The sequence below is a fragment of the Nyctereutes procyonoides genome, unplaced genomic scaffold, assembly GCF_905146905.1.
Source record: "Nyctereutes procyonoides isolate TBG_1078 unplaced genomic scaffold, NYPRO_anot_genome, whole genome shotgun sequence".
Lineage (NCBI taxonomy): Eukaryota > Metazoa > Chordata > Mammalia > Carnivora > Canidae > Nyctereutes > Nyctereutes procyonoides.
Window position 1 is genome coordinate 14,136,004 of NW_026575147.1, and position 19,391 is coordinate 14,155,394.

A 19,391-nucleotide genomic window follows, 5' to 3' on the forward strand; every position below is an offset into this window, starting at 1 on the left:
ACAATCGATCGTGCCATCCAGCCAGAGATTTTAATGAATCAGATACCTGTGATGTGGTCAGGCCATCAGGTGGCCCTGGCAAGGACCGATATGGGGCATAGATCACACAGAGCCCTTTTGGAGCAGAAGACATGACCAGTGTAAGGCTGATAAATGGACCAGCATGGGAGAGCCAACAGTCCCTGGGTTTCTCTTCGATTCTTTGGAATAAGAATATTTGACAAAATATTCTTCTTTTTTTTAAGGTTTTATTTATTTATTCATGAGAATACACAGAGAGGAGAGAGAGAGAGAGGCAGAGACACGGGCAGAGGGAGAAGCTGGCTCCATGCAGGGAGCCCGACGTGGGACTCGATCCTCCGTCTCCAGGATCACACCCTGGGCTGCAGACAGCGCTAAACCGCTGAGCCACCTGGGTTGCCCTTGACAAAGTATTCTTAAAGGAGTGGAGGGAGCAGTTGGTAGGGGACGCTCCTATGGAAAGCACCAGAGCGGGGATAAGCAGCCATGTTTTGAGGCAAGGAATGGAGGGAGAGTAGAAAGAAGAGAAGCCAGCACTGGTTTGGAGTCTAGTACCCCAAGTTTTAGGAGCCATCTTGTGGCAGAAGCTTGAAGAAACGGGAGTTAGAGGAGGCATAAATTAAACTCCTACACCATCAGGAAACTGGGAACTCTATGATTCCCTCGTGACCCCAACTTGGAAAAAAAAAAAAAACAAATTTAACTATTTGCTTATGAGTGTCAGGAAATCAAGGATGGTAAACCAGAGACAAAAGTACCTGATACAAAAGAGGATTCCTGAGAAGAAAATAATAATAATCGTCTAGAAAATATGTAATATAATAAAATTAAGAGCTTGGATTCTGGAGCCAGACTGCCTTTCTGGATTTGAATCTTGCTTCTGCCACTTATTATGCATCACTGGATCATTTATTTGCCCTCTGTGTCAGCATCCTCGCCTATAAAATGGGTGAGACATGGTATCTCAAGAACCAAGTAAGCTATTGTGTATGTTGTGTATTCGGGATGGTGACGGACACACAAGAAGTGCTCAAGAAACATCAGCTGCGGGGATCCCTGGGTGGCGCAGCGGTTTGGCGCCTGCCATTGGCCCAGGGCGCGATCCTGGAGACCCGGGATCGAATCCCACGTCGGGCTCCCAGTGCATGGAGCCTGCTTCTCCCTCTGCCTGTCTCTGCCTATGTCTCTGCCTCTCTCTCTCTCTCTCTCTCTCTCTGTGACTATCATAAATAAATAAAAATTGAAAAAAAAATTAAAAAAAAAAAGAAACATCAGCTGCTGTCGTTGTTACTGTTCTTACTACCATAACCACCTGTGCTGAGACTCCTCCATGCCAGCGATCTACACAAAGAAACTCCTACAAATGAGGCTGTTAGCTGAAGGCAGAAAGCACAATCTCTGACTATGTGGGCTTAGAGGAAGTCAAAGCCCCCCTTTTATCCAGCACCACTGCTTTTGAACACAACACACATGGGTTCAAATCCTGATCTCCCCTTCGCCACTTACTGTGACGTCAGCAGATCAGAACCTCTGTGGGCCTCAGTTACTTCATTTATAAAGTGGGAGAGGGTAACGGGTGAGGGCGACATGAGATCACACAGGCCAGGTGTCCAACATGGTCAGTGCTCTGGTATTTTCCACTTCTAATTTCCCCCACCAAGAACACATAGTACCAACCAGAGTGTGGGAGGGGAAAAAGTAAAAACGTAGGGGAGGCTCTTTGGGGAAGACGAAGTGCTAACTGCACAAATATTTATTTTTTTAAAAGATTTTATTTATTTATTCATAAGAGACACAGAGAGAGAGGCAAAGACACAGGCAGAGGGAGAAGCAGGCTCCTCGTAGGGAGCCTGATGCAGGACTTGATCCCAGGATCCTGGGGTCACACCCTGGGCCAAAGGCGGATGCTCAACTGCTGAGCCACCCAGGCATCCCAGTAACACCATAAATTAATCAGAATCCAACTAACTTGAACCTTTGATGAGCTACTTCCTTAGCCTTCCCTTATGTGTTTCAGCTTTAGATTCCAAAGAGGGACGGAAACAAGCAAGTATCAGGAATTGATTCAAAAAGGCAATGTCAGGCAAGGTCCTGGGGTCAGCAGTAAGCCTGCCTTCTACAACTCCAGAACCACGTGATGGACACTGTGGCTGACGACGCCGACCTTGAGGGCCAGAGGAGACCACAAAATGCGCAATTACAATCAGAATGTCCCAGTCAGTGAGGCAGGCAAGTGTGTCCCTCGGCATTTCCACGAAAGGGGTCACACAAAATGGGGTCTCTGCTTAACCCTCCATTAACCCAAAAATCCACTTAAGCAGCACAGCATCTTCTCTGAGCTTCTGCTGCCCAGGCTGAGGCTCTAATTGGCCAAGGGACCCCTTTCGATCATTTAGACAATCTGCTTGTTCCAAACTCTGGAACAGAACAGGGCTTTTATGGGGTTAGAAGAGGCCAAGGGTAAACTCAGACAATCCCACTGGGTAACCACCCTGTAAACCACATGCAACGTGATGGAACAGGCCAGGTTGGGCACTAACCACAGCTGTGAGGGGCAGAAAATTCCTCTTTGCAGGGTGTTCAAGCCATCTTTTCAAAGTGGGTGGGTCACAATGTCAGAAAAAACTTCTTTGCAAAGTCACCTCTCACCCAACGCACCCTTCACAGCATGGGTGCCTGTGATCTCCTGTTCAGGGGCTGGATGGCAGCAGGGCAGCAGGGTCTTCAGCCTGGGCTCCACCTTCCACCAGCTTCCAACCAAGCAGGAGAGGGGGACAGCCACCGAGGAAACCATACAAGCGCATATACTTATCCCCTCCCACACATTAGGAAAAGAGCCCAACGAAGGAGTGGTTGTGGAGCATCGTGCTCCCCACCCACCTTTCCCCACAACTGGAGGATTTCCAAACTAGTAGCCTTACCATCTGCCATGAGTGAGGGACCCTGCCTCCACAGGGGAGGGGAGCTCAAAGCAATGCAGGAGACTAGAGCCTGGGTTGGGGAGAAAGACACACAACGGTTCAAGACCAGGCTCTACCATTTACCAGCTACGCAACTCTGGGTGCGTCACTTAATCTTTCTTGGGCTTGTTGTGAAATTCTCATAAAACCATCGACCCTGGGATCCCTGGGTGGCGCAGTGGTTTAGCGCCTGCCTTTGGCCCAGGGCGCAATCCTGGAGACCCGGGATGGAATCCCACGTCGGGCTCCCGGTGCATGGAGCCTGCTTCTCCCTCTGCCTATGTCTCTGCCTCTCTCTCTCTCTCTCTCTCTCTCTCTGTGTGTGTGTGTGTGTGACTATCATAAATAAATAAATAATTTAAAAAAAAAAAACAAACCATCGACCCTAAGCACCTGCCACAAGGGAGATACTCAGTAAGTGCCTCTCATGTTCCCTCTTGCATTCAACATTCCTTATCTGCCAACAGGGGAAAATGGTCACCCCTCCACTCTGTTGTTACAAGGATTATAGGAGATGACATTAGGTAAAGAGACAGCCTAAATAAGACATGACAACTAAAAGTGGTTTTAATCCCTGATTGGATCCTGGTGTGGAAGGAAAAAAAAATAAACTATAAAGGACATTGTTGGGAGAATGGGGGAAATGCTGGTAACACCCTATAATCCTGTTGAATTCCTGGGGCCTGACAGCAGTGTTGTGCTTGGACAGGAGAGGGTCCTTGTCCTAGAGTACTGAGGAGGAGGAGGCCCGACCCCTACAAGCTACCCTCAGATGGTTCAGAAACAATAACAATGACCAAACAGAGGGAGAAAACACATGCAGTAAGATGGTAACCACTGACCAGCACGACCAGGGAATGGGAAATCTCGAAGCTACCTTTGGATTTGAAATTTCTCAAGTTAAAAAGTTGGGAAATGAAGGCAGCACACACACCGCCCCCCCAACCGAGGACTTGATGTGCACCTCTCCCTCCCTCCCCGCGTGCCTGGCACCCAGGGCAAGCACGCACACCCCACTCCCTACCACCCCAAGCCCCTGACCTGGCTGCAGCACCCTGATCTCCAGCAGGTTGGAGGTGCGCTCGGCCAGCCGCGTCCAGGTGTTGTTGTAGTTCCTCCGCCACAGCTCGGCTACACACTGGTACTTGCCCGCCTCCGTGTCACTGGCTCGGCTGATGCTCAGGCGCACATTGTTGCTGGACTCCGCCTTCTCGATGGCCGTGCGGGTTCGGAAGCTGGAGGACCTGTCCCCCCACTGGACCCCTCCGTCCCGGGTGAAAGTCACCAGGTCATGGAACTCAACAGTGCCCACTGGCTGGAACCGCCACGTCACGGACACAGGGACCCGGGCCGGGTAATGGGGTTTGATGATGCACTGCAGGTCAAACGAGTCACTGTAGGTCACACCTGGTGTGCGGGAGATGGCTGTGACGGCAAAGCCCATTTCTGGAGAGAGAGCAGAGAGACTGCAGCTAGGGGGGACACACCTGGCTTTCTCAGGGCAGCATGCCGCAGTGATGGGGCTGTTGGCAAAGCCGGCGGAGCAGAGCCAAAGCTCTGGGTCTCTCTTGATGCCCAGGCCAGTATGACTTTAGCTCTCGCATTAAAGCACAAGCCCAGAAGATCACAAGACGCCATATACAGAAGCCAGAGGCAATTCTCTTTGAGTAGCACTAAGTGAATCCTTCCTGATGAAACCTTCACGTCGATCTGCCTCCCATAAGTCCCCTCCCAGGGACTGAGGTCATGTAGGGAGAGCCATTCCCAGAAATCATGGGGATCCCATGCTAAAACAAGAGAAAAGATCCCCCAAGCCAACGTCATTCATTGCTGGCAAGATGGACACCACCCCCCCAGCCCTGACACCTCCTCTGTCTGGTCCGCAGTGCATTGGGGCTGGAGAAGGGGGTGGCAGATGGAGGATGTGCCACGCATTCCCTGGGGCGCACAGCGTAGGCTTGCTCACCAGTCCCTTTTCCGTTTTACCTTGTGACATCCAGGGAAGATGGGCAGGGAGGGACCCACATCACATGGCCTGACCTTGAGCAGGTGGGGACCTGGGGCAAGGTGGGTTTCTGCAGTCACAGTAGTCTGTGCAGCTCGCAATACTCCTTACTGACGGGCAGCAGACTAATCCCTGATACCAACTCTTCAGTGGGGGTTATCTGAGTTCCTTCACCTTGAAATACTACTTAATATTAATACTTTGGTTATGATCATAAAACTGGGAATAGTATTTACTGAACACTGTGCATCAGTAACGCCTTCTGGCATACCATCCATTTCTTATAGATGAGGAAGAGAAACAGAGAAGTTAAATAAGTTGCCCACGATCAAGCTGCTAGTAAATAGCAGAGTCGAGGGTCTGTCTTATCAGGAGGCTTTACACAGGGAAAGTGGTTAAAGGCACAGACTCTTGAGCCAGATGCCTGACTGTAACCCTTTCTAGCTGGATGACACTTCACGTCTCTCTGCCTTGATTTCCCCGTCTATAAAATGGGTCCTTGTGAGGATTAAATGAGTTAATATTTGCAACCTGCTTGGAATGGAGTGGTACCTGGGACATGCCATATTTTGTTAAACATATGGTTGGCTAAAGAAACAAAATACACATAAAGGAAAGTAGTTTAAATTCTGTAGTTAAAAGATTAGGCACAGAATGAATCCTTTGGCTTTATATGGGGAGGTTATGTCAGCAAATAGATAGGCATGATTTGCTGAAAACTCTAGAACTTCAATTTGGATTTCATAAGCTATCTTTATGTATCCTTAAAAAAAACATGTTAAGACCCAGAGATCCATCCTTAAACATTCAGTGGCTGTGATGATCACTTGTGCCCCTGTGTGCAGAAGATGCTGGCATGAGGGTGGGAGAACACAGGACCTCAGGGATAGGACACACACCAGGGGTTCCTAGCCTCAACACCTGAAGGAGGGAGAGCTTCTCCAAGCAAATGACTCTGTCCAGGCTTGACAGGGCACCCAACTTACACTTACTGAATGGTCATTATAACAGCCCACCTGAAGCTGAATGATGTACCTACACGTTATCATGCCAGGGCACCTGCTAAGAGTAAAACTGCACCAATATGAAAATTCACCTGTGTCACTATTTAGACCAAGAGGCAACCTGAACCCACAACACCCTCCACTCTCCCCTGCCCCACCCCCTTGGGCCATCCTGATCCTGGCTTTGGCCATAGGAGCCCCAAGGGTAGAGGATAGGGAAGCAGAACCAAGCCCCGGCATCCCAGGTCTAAGGCCCTGGTGAGACCCTGACTGTGGAGCCACAGACATATGGTAAGAATGAAAAACCTCAGGGGATCAGCAGCTACTGTCAGATTACCTCTTGAGAAGCACTCCTGGCTAATGCTAACCACTCCTTGGACGTTCCTAACCTCACAGGTAGGGAAAATGATGGTGACTGGTTACCCAAACATTTCCTCACAGGTGCCATTCCCACAGGTCCACACTGGGCCAGTATAGGCCCAGGGATTGAGCCGATCAGCAATCTCAACCACCGGACTAAGTTTCTACAGATAGAAATCTGAGCAATATGACTGCTGCACGAAGCAGGTCAATTTGAGGATTAAGCTTTCAGAAAAAGAGTGTAATTCTAACCTTGGGTGGGGAGAATAGAGCACTCTGTTGAGGGCAAACCAGCCGGGGCTGCCATCTTTCCTAGGGGTGTATCTGCAAGCACCACCAGCTCTGCCTATGAGGACGGTGGGCAACATGATCCCTAGGAGTGGGACACAAAGCCACTGAGGACAACTGATGTCACGGCCGGCCGTTCTGATAAACAGGAAGACTTAACAAGACAAGAAGTAGCAGACTGGCCTTTTAAAATTGAATATACTGATTGTATTAAGCAGATCAACGTTGATAGAAGCCTCTTTAACTGCCCCGTGAGAAGCAAATCTAATTCTCTGGTCTTACCAAGTCTCAAGGTATCTTTTAATTTCATGCTAATGAGGAAGTGGCTTTCCTAAGGAGATGCCTTACAGAGGAACAGATAAAAAGCATAGGCTTTGTAAAAAATTGAGGGCCTCCTGGCTCCCCTGGTTCAGATTGTGGGTCTGTCATTTAAAGGCTGTAGCCCTGGGCAAATGAGTTAACCGGTCTCACACTCAATCTCCTTGTAAAATCAGTGCTTAGCTCTTGGCTGGGTGAAAATTCAAAGGGATGATTAAGCTTAGGTGCTTAGGGAACATAGTAAATGCTAAATAAATGGCCGAAGAGCATTTTCTACCCTTGTCTGCCCTGTACTGGCCTCTTAAGGAGGGCTGAGCCCCTGGGCTGCAGGGCAGGAGAGCCTGGGGGCAGGCGAGAGGGGCTCTGCCCTGGGGGGCCAGTTCTGGCAGTGGCCTCTGCTCCTGCTGGATGGCTGTGCTCCCCCAGCCAGAATTCTTCTAACTTCACTCCCACCACACAGACCCAGGGGTAGTGAGCGCCCCCAGCTGACACCAGCCCCCAGGGGCCCCAAAACATCCCACAGGCCCCGTCAACCCCCGCTGAACTTCTATACGGTCCCTTTACTTAAACCCTTTGGAGGGTACCATCCATTTCCTGCCAGAACTCTGACAGGAGAAGTCGGAGTAAGGTTCTTGAAGTGGGAGTAGTCTCCTGACAGCCCCGCGGAAAGACTGTCGGACGCCTACATACCGAGAGCTGTGATGGAGATGGGGGTGCTGGCCCGGCGCTCCCCGATGACCTGCCACTCGCCGTCCACTGCCCGCACCCATTCGGTCACGTGGCATTCATACTGGCCCTCGTCTTCCTTCCTGCTGTTGAAGATGCCCAGGCTGAACGAGTTGGGCTGCACCTGCTCCATCTGGATGCCCCCAAAGCTGCTGCGCTCCCAGTAGGCTGCGCCTGGCTGGACGGTGCCATCCCGGTCCAGCCACATGATGTTGCTACGGCGGCTCTGCCGGTCCACGAGCTGCCAGATGACGGAGAAGCGGCCCTGCGGCCTGCCTGCCGTGCGGATGCTGCAGGAGAAGTGCAGGTTCTCACCCTCAAGGATGACGCTGGCATTGCTGGCCACCTCCACGGAGATGCTGCTCTCTGGGGGAAAGGGAGAGAGGGCCACGCTGGGCCTTTCTGACTGCTTCTGCACCCTCCCTCCAGATGCAAAAGGAGGATGGGGGAAGATGTCATGCTCTGTAGGTACAGTTCACCTCGGAGGACTAAAGCCCTCTGGCACTTACTGCTGCAAGCCCTGGCTGGTTCTGGCCATTGCTACCTAGGATTTTAGCTCCAAACCCCAGGAGAGGCCCTGTGCTGGGCACCAGAAAAATGTGTGGGATAATGAGGGTCTAAGACCTGAGACTGAATCAGAACCTAAGGAATACAAACACAATGGCATTACACTTAGGACTTAAAACCGTTTATCAGGGAATCTGTTGAGCTGAGGTTCAAGGATTTTTCAGCTCAAGAGTTGCAGTAAATTGAGTGACTTGAGAATTCTACTTCACCTCAGTCCTCCCACTGTTCAGTGCTACAGCAGTCAAATAAAAGCGGAACATACATAATGGGCCATTTGAGCCCTTCGGGGCAATATTAGCAAGCAGAACAAAAATGATGGGAAGTATTTGGAAGATAACACATGCTTGCTTGGGTGTAGGGAATAATGGAGCAGACATTTAGTTTCACAGAGTAGAAGGGAGCAAGCACTCATCCTCTTCATTAAAGCAGAGGAACAGACCAAGGCCGGCTCTCCATCCTGCCATGCACAGTCAGCCCTGCTTCCACTTAAAACATCCTGCCATTGCTTCGACCTTAAAACATCCTGCCAATCAAAGTCTGGGATAAGGATCCACTCCCTTTGCTCTCTTGCAACTCACTCAGCTCTCTGAAGTCACTCAATCGAATTATTTCAACTCTATATGCCTTCTTCTATAAGATAGGGATGGTGCTATTTATATTGTGTAGTTTTTTAAAGATTAAAAAGTCAACAAGACAAGATATGTAAGTCACCTAACACTTAGCAGGTTATCCAAAAAGTGGTCACTGGGATCACGATGAACTTTACTATTCCTGAGAACTTTTGTTTTTATGAACACCATGGCTGCTCGAATTTGTCTTAATTATGCATACATTATTTTGTGTAATTATCTATACTGAATTTAAAAACCCCACAAGAATCAAAGAATACAAAGCATCATAACTAATTCTGCTTCAATTTTCTGGGTACCACCTATAAGAAACATAACAATTTAAAATGAATCAATTAATTCAAATCCCAGATTAGGAGGCAAACCCAAACACTGAACAGGGGACACATATACACCCATAACCATGCATTCGAATCAATCTTTTCCCCCCCATAATTTTCCCACAGGCAGAAACAGACAAAGATGAGCACCGAGCCCCAGCAGGTAGTTCGTGCTATATGGTGAGACGTCTGGTATCCATTCTGGACTGGCTTGTTTCACATGAACAAGAGGTCCGGACAGGGTGGAGAAATGAGAATTTTCCCAGGAGGGGAACCTTCCCCAGAGCCTTACCAAGATGATTTATGGAGATGAGGAGGCTCCTGATTAGCCACCATCTATAGCACTAAGTGGATAAAAGCATGGATTTGGAGGCAGGTGGACCTGGGCTCCAGGCCCAGATATACTGCTTCCTAACTCTACAGACTTGGGGTTCTTACTTAAACTACCCACACTTCATTTCTCATATGCAGAACAGAGATGCCAAAAGTCCCTACTTCTTGGGGTCACGACACTGACTGTATTGGATGAGGTAATTATTTCTCATCATCATCATCATTAATAATTCCTCTTTAGGTTAACGACTCATCCCCAGCATTATCATTCCATGGGGTGAATCGAAAGGACAACCCAGCATCAAGGGATAAACATCCCTTCGGTTGCCTCTGGCAGAAGGATGACTTGCAGGGCGTCACTGCCATTCCCTACTATCACCCCAGTGGACTCTTCCGTAAGCCCTGGCTGGTTTACGATGGGGGCTGCTGCTTGGTGCTCTGCTGCTCGAACAAGCCTGGAAGAACTGCATAGTTCGATGTGAACCTCTGGGAAGAAAAACCACACCGGTGGCCCAGGTAAAGGTAGATACAAACCCCGTGCTGCGCTGCCTGTTAAGACTAGTTACAAGCATTCCCAGGCCTGAGAAAAGGCAGCTGAGAATTTAAAACTCTCTGGATTAAGTGAAAACTAGGACAGACTAATGAGAACCTGGCTGCATGTTCGCAAATGAAATTTCAAATCAGGAGGTGGATGATATAGCACAGGCCAAGCGCAGAGCAGTGGATCTGGAGTTAGAAGCAAATATTCCTAATGCAATGCACGCTCAACCTCTAATGAAACTGGCTCGGCTACCTCTCTACACAGTGCTCTGGCTTCTTCATTCCTGGGGTGGATATGATTTGGGCCTCTGCAGGGATTTGAGGGGTGGGAGCGGAGAAGGAAGTGATATATGCAGAAGCACTTGGGCTCTTGGGAGGAAAAGCGCCATTAAAATCCAAGGTATTATCACCATTACCGATGTGATCGTTGTACTTTGGTAGACTTACCCAAGTGGCCTTGGGGCAGGATCTGGTGGTGCTGAGGGACTTTAACTACCCAGTTATCTGCTGGAAAAGCAATATAGCAGGCCACAGATCATCAAACAAGTTCTTGTAAGGGGTTGGGGGAAATCTCTTAGTATAAAAGATATAGGAAGTAAACAGTGTGGCTGCCCTTCACTGGGTCCTTAGAGTGAGGAATTAGTCGCAGATTTAAAAGTAGAGAGTCTGTGGTTAAGACAAGCACAAACCAACAGGGAAACAGTCAAGAGAGTAGGCATTCAATTCAACAATTTCAACTCTACAAATACTCAGCAAGCACCTACCCTATGCAAAGCACCATGCTAGGCATTGCAAGGAAGAAGGAAAAAAAAAAGAAGTCTAAGAAATGAAATAATTTCAAGACAATTAGGTGTGTGTGAGAGATTTAAAAAAAATAAACAAATATGTAAGAAAGGAATCCTGATGATGAGGAAAGAAAAAATGGCAAGACCCATATCTACTTTTTCCTTCTCGTTTGAAGAGAATTATATTAAAAATATAAAAGTGTAAACCGAAACGTAAAGAGAATCATTACAAGGCTGAGGGAAAGAAGAGTCTGAGCAGTTGAGAAAAGGTTAAAGGTTAGTTTAAAAACTTCACTGGCTTGTTTAAAATCAGGGCACTGTAAGCTTTAAATTATCTTTTTTTTTTCTAAAAACAGAACTATGAGAGAATTGAGATGTTAATGAGAACATCCTGACCCTAGGGGAGAGTAAACACAGTAGGAGCAAATGCAGGTAGTACCCCAAATTCTCAGCCACAACGGTTCCCCACCCAGACAAGGCCAGCTTCCATGGAGGCAGGAGCCCACCTATCGATAGATAGCCTTAGACACCGGCTAAGCTTTAAGTGAAAGGCTACACTCCAGGAGGGCAGGAGAGGTCCCATTCACTGACTTTTGAAAATACAGTTTCAACAGGGAAGAGACATTTAGGGAAATGCCTTGTAACTCAAAACCCAGGCAGCAAGTCTTTTTTTTTTTTGATAACATGCTTTATGATTTAAACTCCTCCCACAAAAGACCAGCCCCTCGTAAGTAAGATTTCAAGGTAGGCATCTACCCACTTCTTCTGGGACTCAATTCCCACATGGGAGCAAACAAACAGCCATCCTGGATTCCTGATGCTCCTCTGAGCTGAGCTGGCATGGCTGGCATTTACAGAGGGCTGCTAATGCTCAGTTCTGGGATGTCCCCTCCCACCTGCAAACACATCCCAATATTCTGCCTAACTGGGAGGTTGCTAAGTATGGGCAGGCGAGCTGAAGGAGGGAGAGGGATTAAAAAGGGTTTTCTCTGCCTTGCCCTTGCCCTCTGCCCACACAGCTCACCTGTCCCCTGAATTCTCTTCGGTGATGTCAAGCTACAGACGGAACCAGGGGGAGGCAAAGGAGGCAGCACATCTCTCTACTTACTGATGGGGAGGACTATGATGGGGATGTTCTTGGGCCGCTTGCTCTCCTTGTCGATGAATTCCCCGGTGACTGTCTTCTCTCTCTCTGTGACTCGACAGTTGTATTTGCCGCTGTCTTCCTGGCGGAGGTGGTAGATTTTCAGCACAAAGACACTGTCACTGTCTTTGGCCACTTTAAGCTGGCCCCTGGCTTCCCGATGGGCGAATTCACTGTTGAGGATGGGCACCGCATTGGGCCCCATGCTGGCAATGAGCGAGCTGTTGAAGGCCCAAGAGACGGCAAAGTAGCGGTCAGGAATGTTCTGAGCCTCCAGGATGCATCTGAATTCCACCGGCTCCCCCACCGTGTACAGTCGCTTCTCCGTTTCCAGCCGAACAGTGAACTCCTTGTCTAAGAGAACATATGACAAAACGGATGCATTCTGGGTGAACCCGGGCCCCGGTTACCCCAACTCATCAGCAAACTCCCACCACCCGGCCTTCTGTGTTGTGCTAACTCTGGGAAGGCACCTCCCTGCTGGTCTTGGGGGAAAAATCCAACCCGTGATCTGAGGACCAGAGACACTCCTGAAGGTCACAGAGCAAACTCAGAGGTAGCTAGGCCCACACAGTCTAAGGGGCTTGTCATCCCGGTTGAGACCAGTGGGGCTCTATTTGCAGCCTGCGATGCCCTGGATTAGACCCTCAGAGGTCAATGAGGAATATCACATATGACATCACTTACCCAGGTCTATCTAGCCTTGACCTGTACTCCCAGAATTCCATTTAAGCAACCTAACTACAAACATTTTCTGCAGATGTTGTAGGACCCAGCCCACTAAGATGTGAGAGACCAAGTTATATTGTGGCCTAAGTGCTGACCCCGCTCCTAGTAAATACTCAAAAACATACATATGATTGAAATACATTGTGCACACTGGAATTAAGACACAGGGAAGACAATCTTTGAGAAAATTCTGCAGGCAATAGGAAAACAAATGTCCCTCATTCATTCATCCTTGAATCAGGGGAAGGAGGGAGGGGGAAAGACGGGTATTGAGAGCATGCAGAGTCCTGCTTAAAAGCTTCTGCTTCCCCATTGGTGGCAACCTTGGTTGTCTTTTCTTCTGTTTTTGTAAGTTTTAGTTAAGGAGTCCATCCTGCATGCAGAATCCTGCAGAGATGCTCAGTAGGCAAAGCACTGTCCATGCCCCACCTGGGAGAGGTGAGGGCCCAGGGAAAGCCCATGGGGTAGTAATTGGAAAAGGCACAAGAGAACAGCAGCAGTAAGAGGTCAGAGGAGCAAATGGTCACCACCTGTCAGAACAAATCTGGGGAAGGATGGAGAGGGAAACTATAACTTCTACTGAAAGCCCAGGACCTCAATGAACCCAAGCACTTTTCGGAGAGCTGGCCGTCTAACCAGGAATGAGTGGATGGCCAGAGAAGGGCTCATTCCCACTAACAGTGTCCCGCCTGGTGAGACAGTTACCGTGCCATGACACAGGTATCCCTGGCACAAGTGGGGGCTAAGAAGAAGGATGAAGGTTGGAGAAAACAGAACCACAGGGCCTTGGGGAGGAGGGCTGAAGCTGGGTCCCTCCTCCTCTCAGATCTAGCTGTGCCCCTCTAAGGAGGGGACATCACATTCCAGGTATGCTGGACTTCTTGGATACTGGCTAGCTCTGACCTTGCCTGCCTTCCTTACACTGGCCTTTCTAAGCCTCCACCACTATCTTTAAGACCTTTGCCCCATTTTTGTTCCCTGATCCTATGTACCCTCTGAGCAGATAAAAGCTCTCTTTCCCTGAGAAATCACAGGAATCATGAGTACACTGCTCCAACATCCCCCCCTTCCCCAACCCAAGCTTGGCTTTGTATCTCCTGTTCTTTGGGCTCTCCACCTTCTCTCCTCCCACATGGGCTAGCATCTTGCTCCAGGTACTCATCTTCTTTGGCAAATTAGCTCCTCCCTTTGTTGCCCCAAATTCCCAAGAAAGCAAACTACACTCAAGGACGTCCAAGGGCTCACCTCCAATGACACGGCTGCTGCCTCAGCTTTCCCTCCCTCAAAGACCTACAAGGCATGGCCTAAAAGAAGCAGGTTTTGTTCAGACACCCCCTGCCCAGGTGAACATACCTGTGGGGACCTGTGCCCAAACTATCTGCTGGAGAGTGGCTCTGTGGCAAGCCCAATTACTCAATATCAATGATAAGAAAGGAAAAGCATCCTGTTCACATAAATGGCACTGAAGACATGCCAACAGGTGCCCGAGACCTCAGAACTGTCCATTTTCTCAGAGTTAGGCTGGCTATAGCTGTGGCTTTTGACTTGTGGCAGCCAGAAGCTCTACTGCTCTCCTGGGACAATCCCCATGGCTTGGTAAAGCCTTCACATTCCCAGGTTGAAGACACAAGATTGACAGCGTACCACCTCCTCCCTGTGCAGCAATTTGTCCTTGGTGATACCCCTTCAATTAAACCTCTAGAAATTGGTTTATGCTTCTTCCCATGTACTATCCCACTCTTCAACTCATTGAAGTCTGGCTTCTGGTCCTTCTTCCACACTTCACTGACTTAGCAAATGTCACCAGTGATCCCCCTAACACACCGCCCTCCACCACCACCAGTCACACCAAAGGCTTTTCTCAAGCAGGATTCCATCTGGACCCACTCTCCTCTTTTAGGTTCCATGACACTTCCCTTCCCACTTTTCCTCTTGCTTGACTGCCCCCTCGGTTTCTCACTGTTTCTCACTGAGATCTGCTCCTCTGACCTCTTACTGCTGCTGTTCTCTTGTGCCTTTTCCAATTACTACCCCATGGGCTTTCCCTGGGCCCTCACCTCTCCCAGGTGGGGCATGGACAGTGCTTTGCCTACTGAGCATCTCCTTAACTAAAACTTACAAAAACAGAAGAAAAGACAACCAAGGTTGCCACCAATGGGGAAGCAGAAGCTTTTAAGCAGGACTCTGCATGCTCTCAATACCCGTCTTTCCCCCTCCCTCCTTCCCCTGATTCAAGGATCACCTAGAGTGCCAGCCTCAGGGTTCCCAGTAGGTGGATTCTCATTCCATGATGGTGCTCCCCATTCTTCTGTCCCTAGCACCCACTGCCTGCTTTCCAGGCACTGCTGCCAATCCAGCAGTGGCCTTTTCTTTTCTTTCTTTCTTTTTTTTTTTTTTAGGATTTTATTTACTTATTCTTGAGAGACACATACAGAGAGGCAGAGACCTAGGCAGAGGGAGATGTAGGCTCCCTGCGGGGAGCCCAATGTGTAACTCAATCCCAGCACCCCAGGATCATGCCTTGAGCCAAAGACAGATACTGAACCAGAGAGCCACCCAGGTGCCTCCCACCCTGGCCTTAGAGCTGTCTCCTACCTGGTCTCTCCACAGCAGGATCAACCTGTTTAATCAACTTCCAGCTGGCATCTGTGGTCTCTCCCTTCTAGCACCTAGATCTCATTGTGTCACTCCTTGCTTTAAATCTCTACTCCCCCCCCTCCCTTCAAGTGTCTGCAGCAGTGATTTTCAAACATTCTTTGGAAGGGGCAGAGGAAAGGGCACTTTCTTCATACAGAATCTTTTGCTGCCCAGTACAGAAAACATTTGGTTGAGGCAAGCAGGAGAACACTGTGGCCCTCACACATCTCCCTCCAGCACCCCCTGGTGTGCACATGTGCACATGAACATGCACACATCCCATGTGTAGCCTGGCAGGCACCTCTGAGGGGCTCCTAGGATCCCAAGAAGAACAGCTTGCAAACACTGGGCCCACAGAGTCAAAGCCAAGCTCTGCACTGGAGCATATGGGGCCCTCAGACCACGTTTCCTCCCTCCTCTTGTCACTCATTTCTGGGACTCAACCTCTGCCGGCACTGGACTCCTCTCTGCTTGCCAAACATGTCACACAATGTTGTGCCTTTATGCTTGTCCCTCTGATGTCTCATCAAGCGTCAGAATCAGCCCACCATACCAAATTTGCTGGTTTTTCCTGGACTTGCCTTAACTCTCCCATCCAGGGAAAATTTCATGTTGTGGCCTCTGAGTCACTGTGTCCCAGGGCATCATACACATAGTAGCATCACAGACCTCAGCACTCAGCCACCAACCTTCCCCAAGTGCAGGCCCTAAGAGCTATTCATCTTTGAATCCCCAATGCCTATCACCATTCCTTCACTGAAGCAGGGACTTACTAGACATTTACCGAAATGAGCTGAGAGAGGGCAAAGATGAGGCTGCAACCATTGAACCTGAAGAACACAGGGGCACAGAGTAAAGTCATCAGCCTTTTTTTTTTTTTAAATCTAGTTTTTCCTTTGCTGGCTTAGTCCAAATACATTTGCTGGGCAAATTCAAAAAGTCCTAATCCCAAATTGGTAAGATTAAAATAAAGAAGATTAACTGATGCAACCTAATTTAAAAGCATTAAGATTCAAAAATTTGGTCCAGACTTTTGGAAGCTGATCTTAAAGCCATCCAGGAAGGGAAAGGATAAATATGAGATGAAGTGCCTTCCACAGATATATTAGCACTGAGAGACCCAAAAGTTACTAGCTGTGCGGGGCCTAACAGAGCACATATAGTGATCTCTTTCCTGGAGCCGACCCTTCTCATAAAAGCCCATCAGATGTCCAGAGAATCTCTTCTGCCCCTATTACCTATAGAGTTGTGCTTGACAACATAGGCAGCAGAAGAATCACCTGGGAAGTGTACTGGAAATCCAGCTTCCCAGGTCCCCACCACCACCACCTGCCAAACAGGAGCCTGGCTCGGGAATGTGTCCTGTTGGGTAAGGTGGAAGCACTGCTCTAGAAGGACCCAAGAACAAGTGGAGGAAGCCCAAGATCGCTGACTGTATGTATCAAATGGGACAGTGAGGTCAGGGTCAGGTCCTGAAGAGGAGACCCCAGCTCATCTCCCACAAACCACACCCCTCAACAGAGGAACGACACAGGAGGGTTCTCGGGCCACTTTCTGCTCCTCGATGATGGCACGACAACCACCCTGCAACCAAAGCCAGGGGACTCAAGGCCCACAGAGAGCCTGCCCAGCGGAGGCAGCCAGCAACACTGGTCAGCTCTGATCTGGAGCATGACTGGATTTGGGGGTGTGGGGCAGTCGGGAGATTGTGGAAGAATCATACAAGGAGTCAGGGAAGATCTCAGCTCACGGTGCTACCACCTTTTTGCCCCAGCTACAAACATATCACTCAGCCTCATCAGGGAACCCCCTTTCCAGGTCTTTTACCTGAGAAAGCCTTTATGGGAGAATCTGATACCCAGGCCAGGCTGGCCTCGACAACCCACCCTGTGACTTCTCCCTGGGCCCTGCCATAAAGCAGTCAGCCCTTGGTATCTGCCCCGCCACCACCGACTTACCTTGCAGAACTTCTGAGGGATAATGAAGCAATATAGGATAAAGCAATTTAGAGGTTACAAAACACCACTGAAGACGTATTATTAATATAAAAATAGTAATAGTTCAAGCCAAAATTTCTCTAGATCACAATTTCATACCTCTGTTGGAAGGCTCAGAATCTCAAATGTCTTCTACAAATTAAACAGGACTGGTCCTTGAAACAGGCAACACCATCAAAAACTGGGTAGCCACTGGGTGCCCAGTCATCAGATCTAGATGGTTCATCTAAAATCTAGATCGAAAATCTCCCAATTTTGAAAATGGATTTGTACTTCCAGAAAGTATAAAATTCCATGGAGAGGGCAAAGAAACCATGTCTGTAAGCTGGATTCAGTCTGGGCTGCTCCCTCCAAGACTCGCTAGGTCAGAACTTTTTTTTTTTTTTTTAAGAGTTTATTTATTTTTGAGAGAGAGAGAGCCCAAGCAGGGCAGAAGGAGAAGCAGGCTCCCTGCTGAGCACGGACCCCCCCCCCGCACCCCCCTCCATGCGGGGCTCGATCCCAGGGCCCTGGGATCATGACCTGAGCCGAAGACAGACACCTAACCCACTAAGCCACCCACCCATGTGCCCAGAAGGACAGATCTTACGTAGCTACGTAGACCCTCTTAGTACTTTCAGAGGTCACCGGAGAAGGAGTCTGCACAGTCTCCCAGAGTCTGACAACCCTCACCACCCGGCGCAGAATGGGGACAAGAGGGACTGACCAGTGGGCTGGACGTTGACCACGGTTCCCTCGGAGCGCTTTCGGGTCATGGCATACCACGAGCCGTCCGGGTCCTGGATCCACTCGGCAGCCTCACAGTAGAACTCGCCCTGGTCAGAGGGCTGCAGGTGGAAGACGGTGAGGCGGAAGGTGGCGCCCCCCAGCTTGTCCAGCCGGACCTCCCCCAGACTCTGCCTCTGGGCATATTCACTGCTGGAGTGAAGCACGAAATCTCGGCTCAGGGAAATGACCTCCACGGGCTTCTCGCCCCCTCTCTGCCGGAGCCAGGCCACAGACAGGTGGCTGTGCTGGAATGTCTCCGTGGCCACCTCACAAGTGAGCTCCAGAGGATCCTGTTCCACTTTGTGCAGAGTCTGGGGCATGGCCGTGGTCTGCAGGGTGTCAGGGATCACTGCAACACAGAAATGTGCCGAGTGCACGGTCACAAAGCCATAGAATTGCACCCTCGCGGGGTGCTAGCCACCCAAGCCCACTCAGCAGTCACTGTGAGGCCTCGGGTGGCACAGAAACAGGAGTGTTCTGCTTGAATTTGCAATTTTTTGACACTTACACTTAACCTGTTCAGTATTTTAATAACACTTGGATAACAGGTAGAATTGTATTTTGTGTCTCATAGTAAATAAGCTCCCTGAAAATACTGTGTAAAAAGAATTCTCTTTTAGGCCAAATAAGATTTTTGTTGTTCATTTTGGTTCTGTCCTGAGATACTGTCACTTGGCTTCTGACTCATCTTCAAAAGGAAATAGTTCCTAGAACTTGCAGTTTTACATTTCTATACACCTTGCTCATTTCCTCTGCTCTCACTGCACCCCCTACCTGCTCCCCGCCAAACTTCAGCAATGCAATGCAACCTAGGAAGTCTAGGTTTTTTAAAAAAAAAATCTTTGGAAGAGGAAAGCAACGAACAGCATCTTCAATCATCTGGTAAGTTGAAATTTCCTGTAACTCGTGTGTCAGAGTGGTCTGCATGGAAGGAAGCCCCAGCTGAGGCAAGTGAGGTCACTGCCCTGTGGCCCCTTAGTCAGAACCATCGTCCTCTGAAGACTAAACAGCCCCCTGCCCTCGGCCTGATGGGGACACTCCAACCACAACCAGTGTGTGTTTTCTCACTGCACTCATGTCTAGTGAGGGTCTCCCAGGCCTCCTGATGGGATGCAGACAGAGAGAAGGGAAAAGCAAGTTTGGCATGGGGTGGAGAAGGAGGGGGTCTCAGTGTGGATGGCACCCGGCTGCGATGTCCACCCACGGGGAGGGTCAACAGTATCAAGGCTGTTCTGTTTTTCTGCCCAACTCTCAACCTCC

At 49.3% G+C, this 19,391-nt stretch overlaps 1 protein-coding gene across 3 annotated transcripts in view; it reads right to left on the reverse strand.

Moving 5' to 3' along the window:
• The window catches only part of IGSF3 (immunoglobulin superfamily member 3), a 92,302-nt gene that overhangs the window by 20,505 nt on the left and 52,406 nt on the right, over positions 1-19,391 (reverse strand). For 2 of the 3 annotated variants that reach the window (XM_055312335.1, XM_055312336.1), the window contains 5 exons: positions 18,070-18,480; positions 11,965-12,354; positions 10,519-10,578; positions 7,647-8,048; positions 4,023-4,427 (listed from right to left, as the gene is read on the reverse strand). In XM_055312335.1, the coding sequence (XP_055168310.1) occupies positions 4,023-4,427; positions 7,647-8,048; positions 10,519-10,578; positions 11,965-12,354; positions 18,070-18,480 (1,668 nt within the window). The remainder of the gene's footprint in view (positions 1-4,022; positions 4,428-7,646; positions 8,049-10,518; positions 10,579-11,964; positions 12,355-18,069; positions 18,481-19,391) is intronic. The other variant, XM_055312337.1, reaches the window with a different exon arrangement.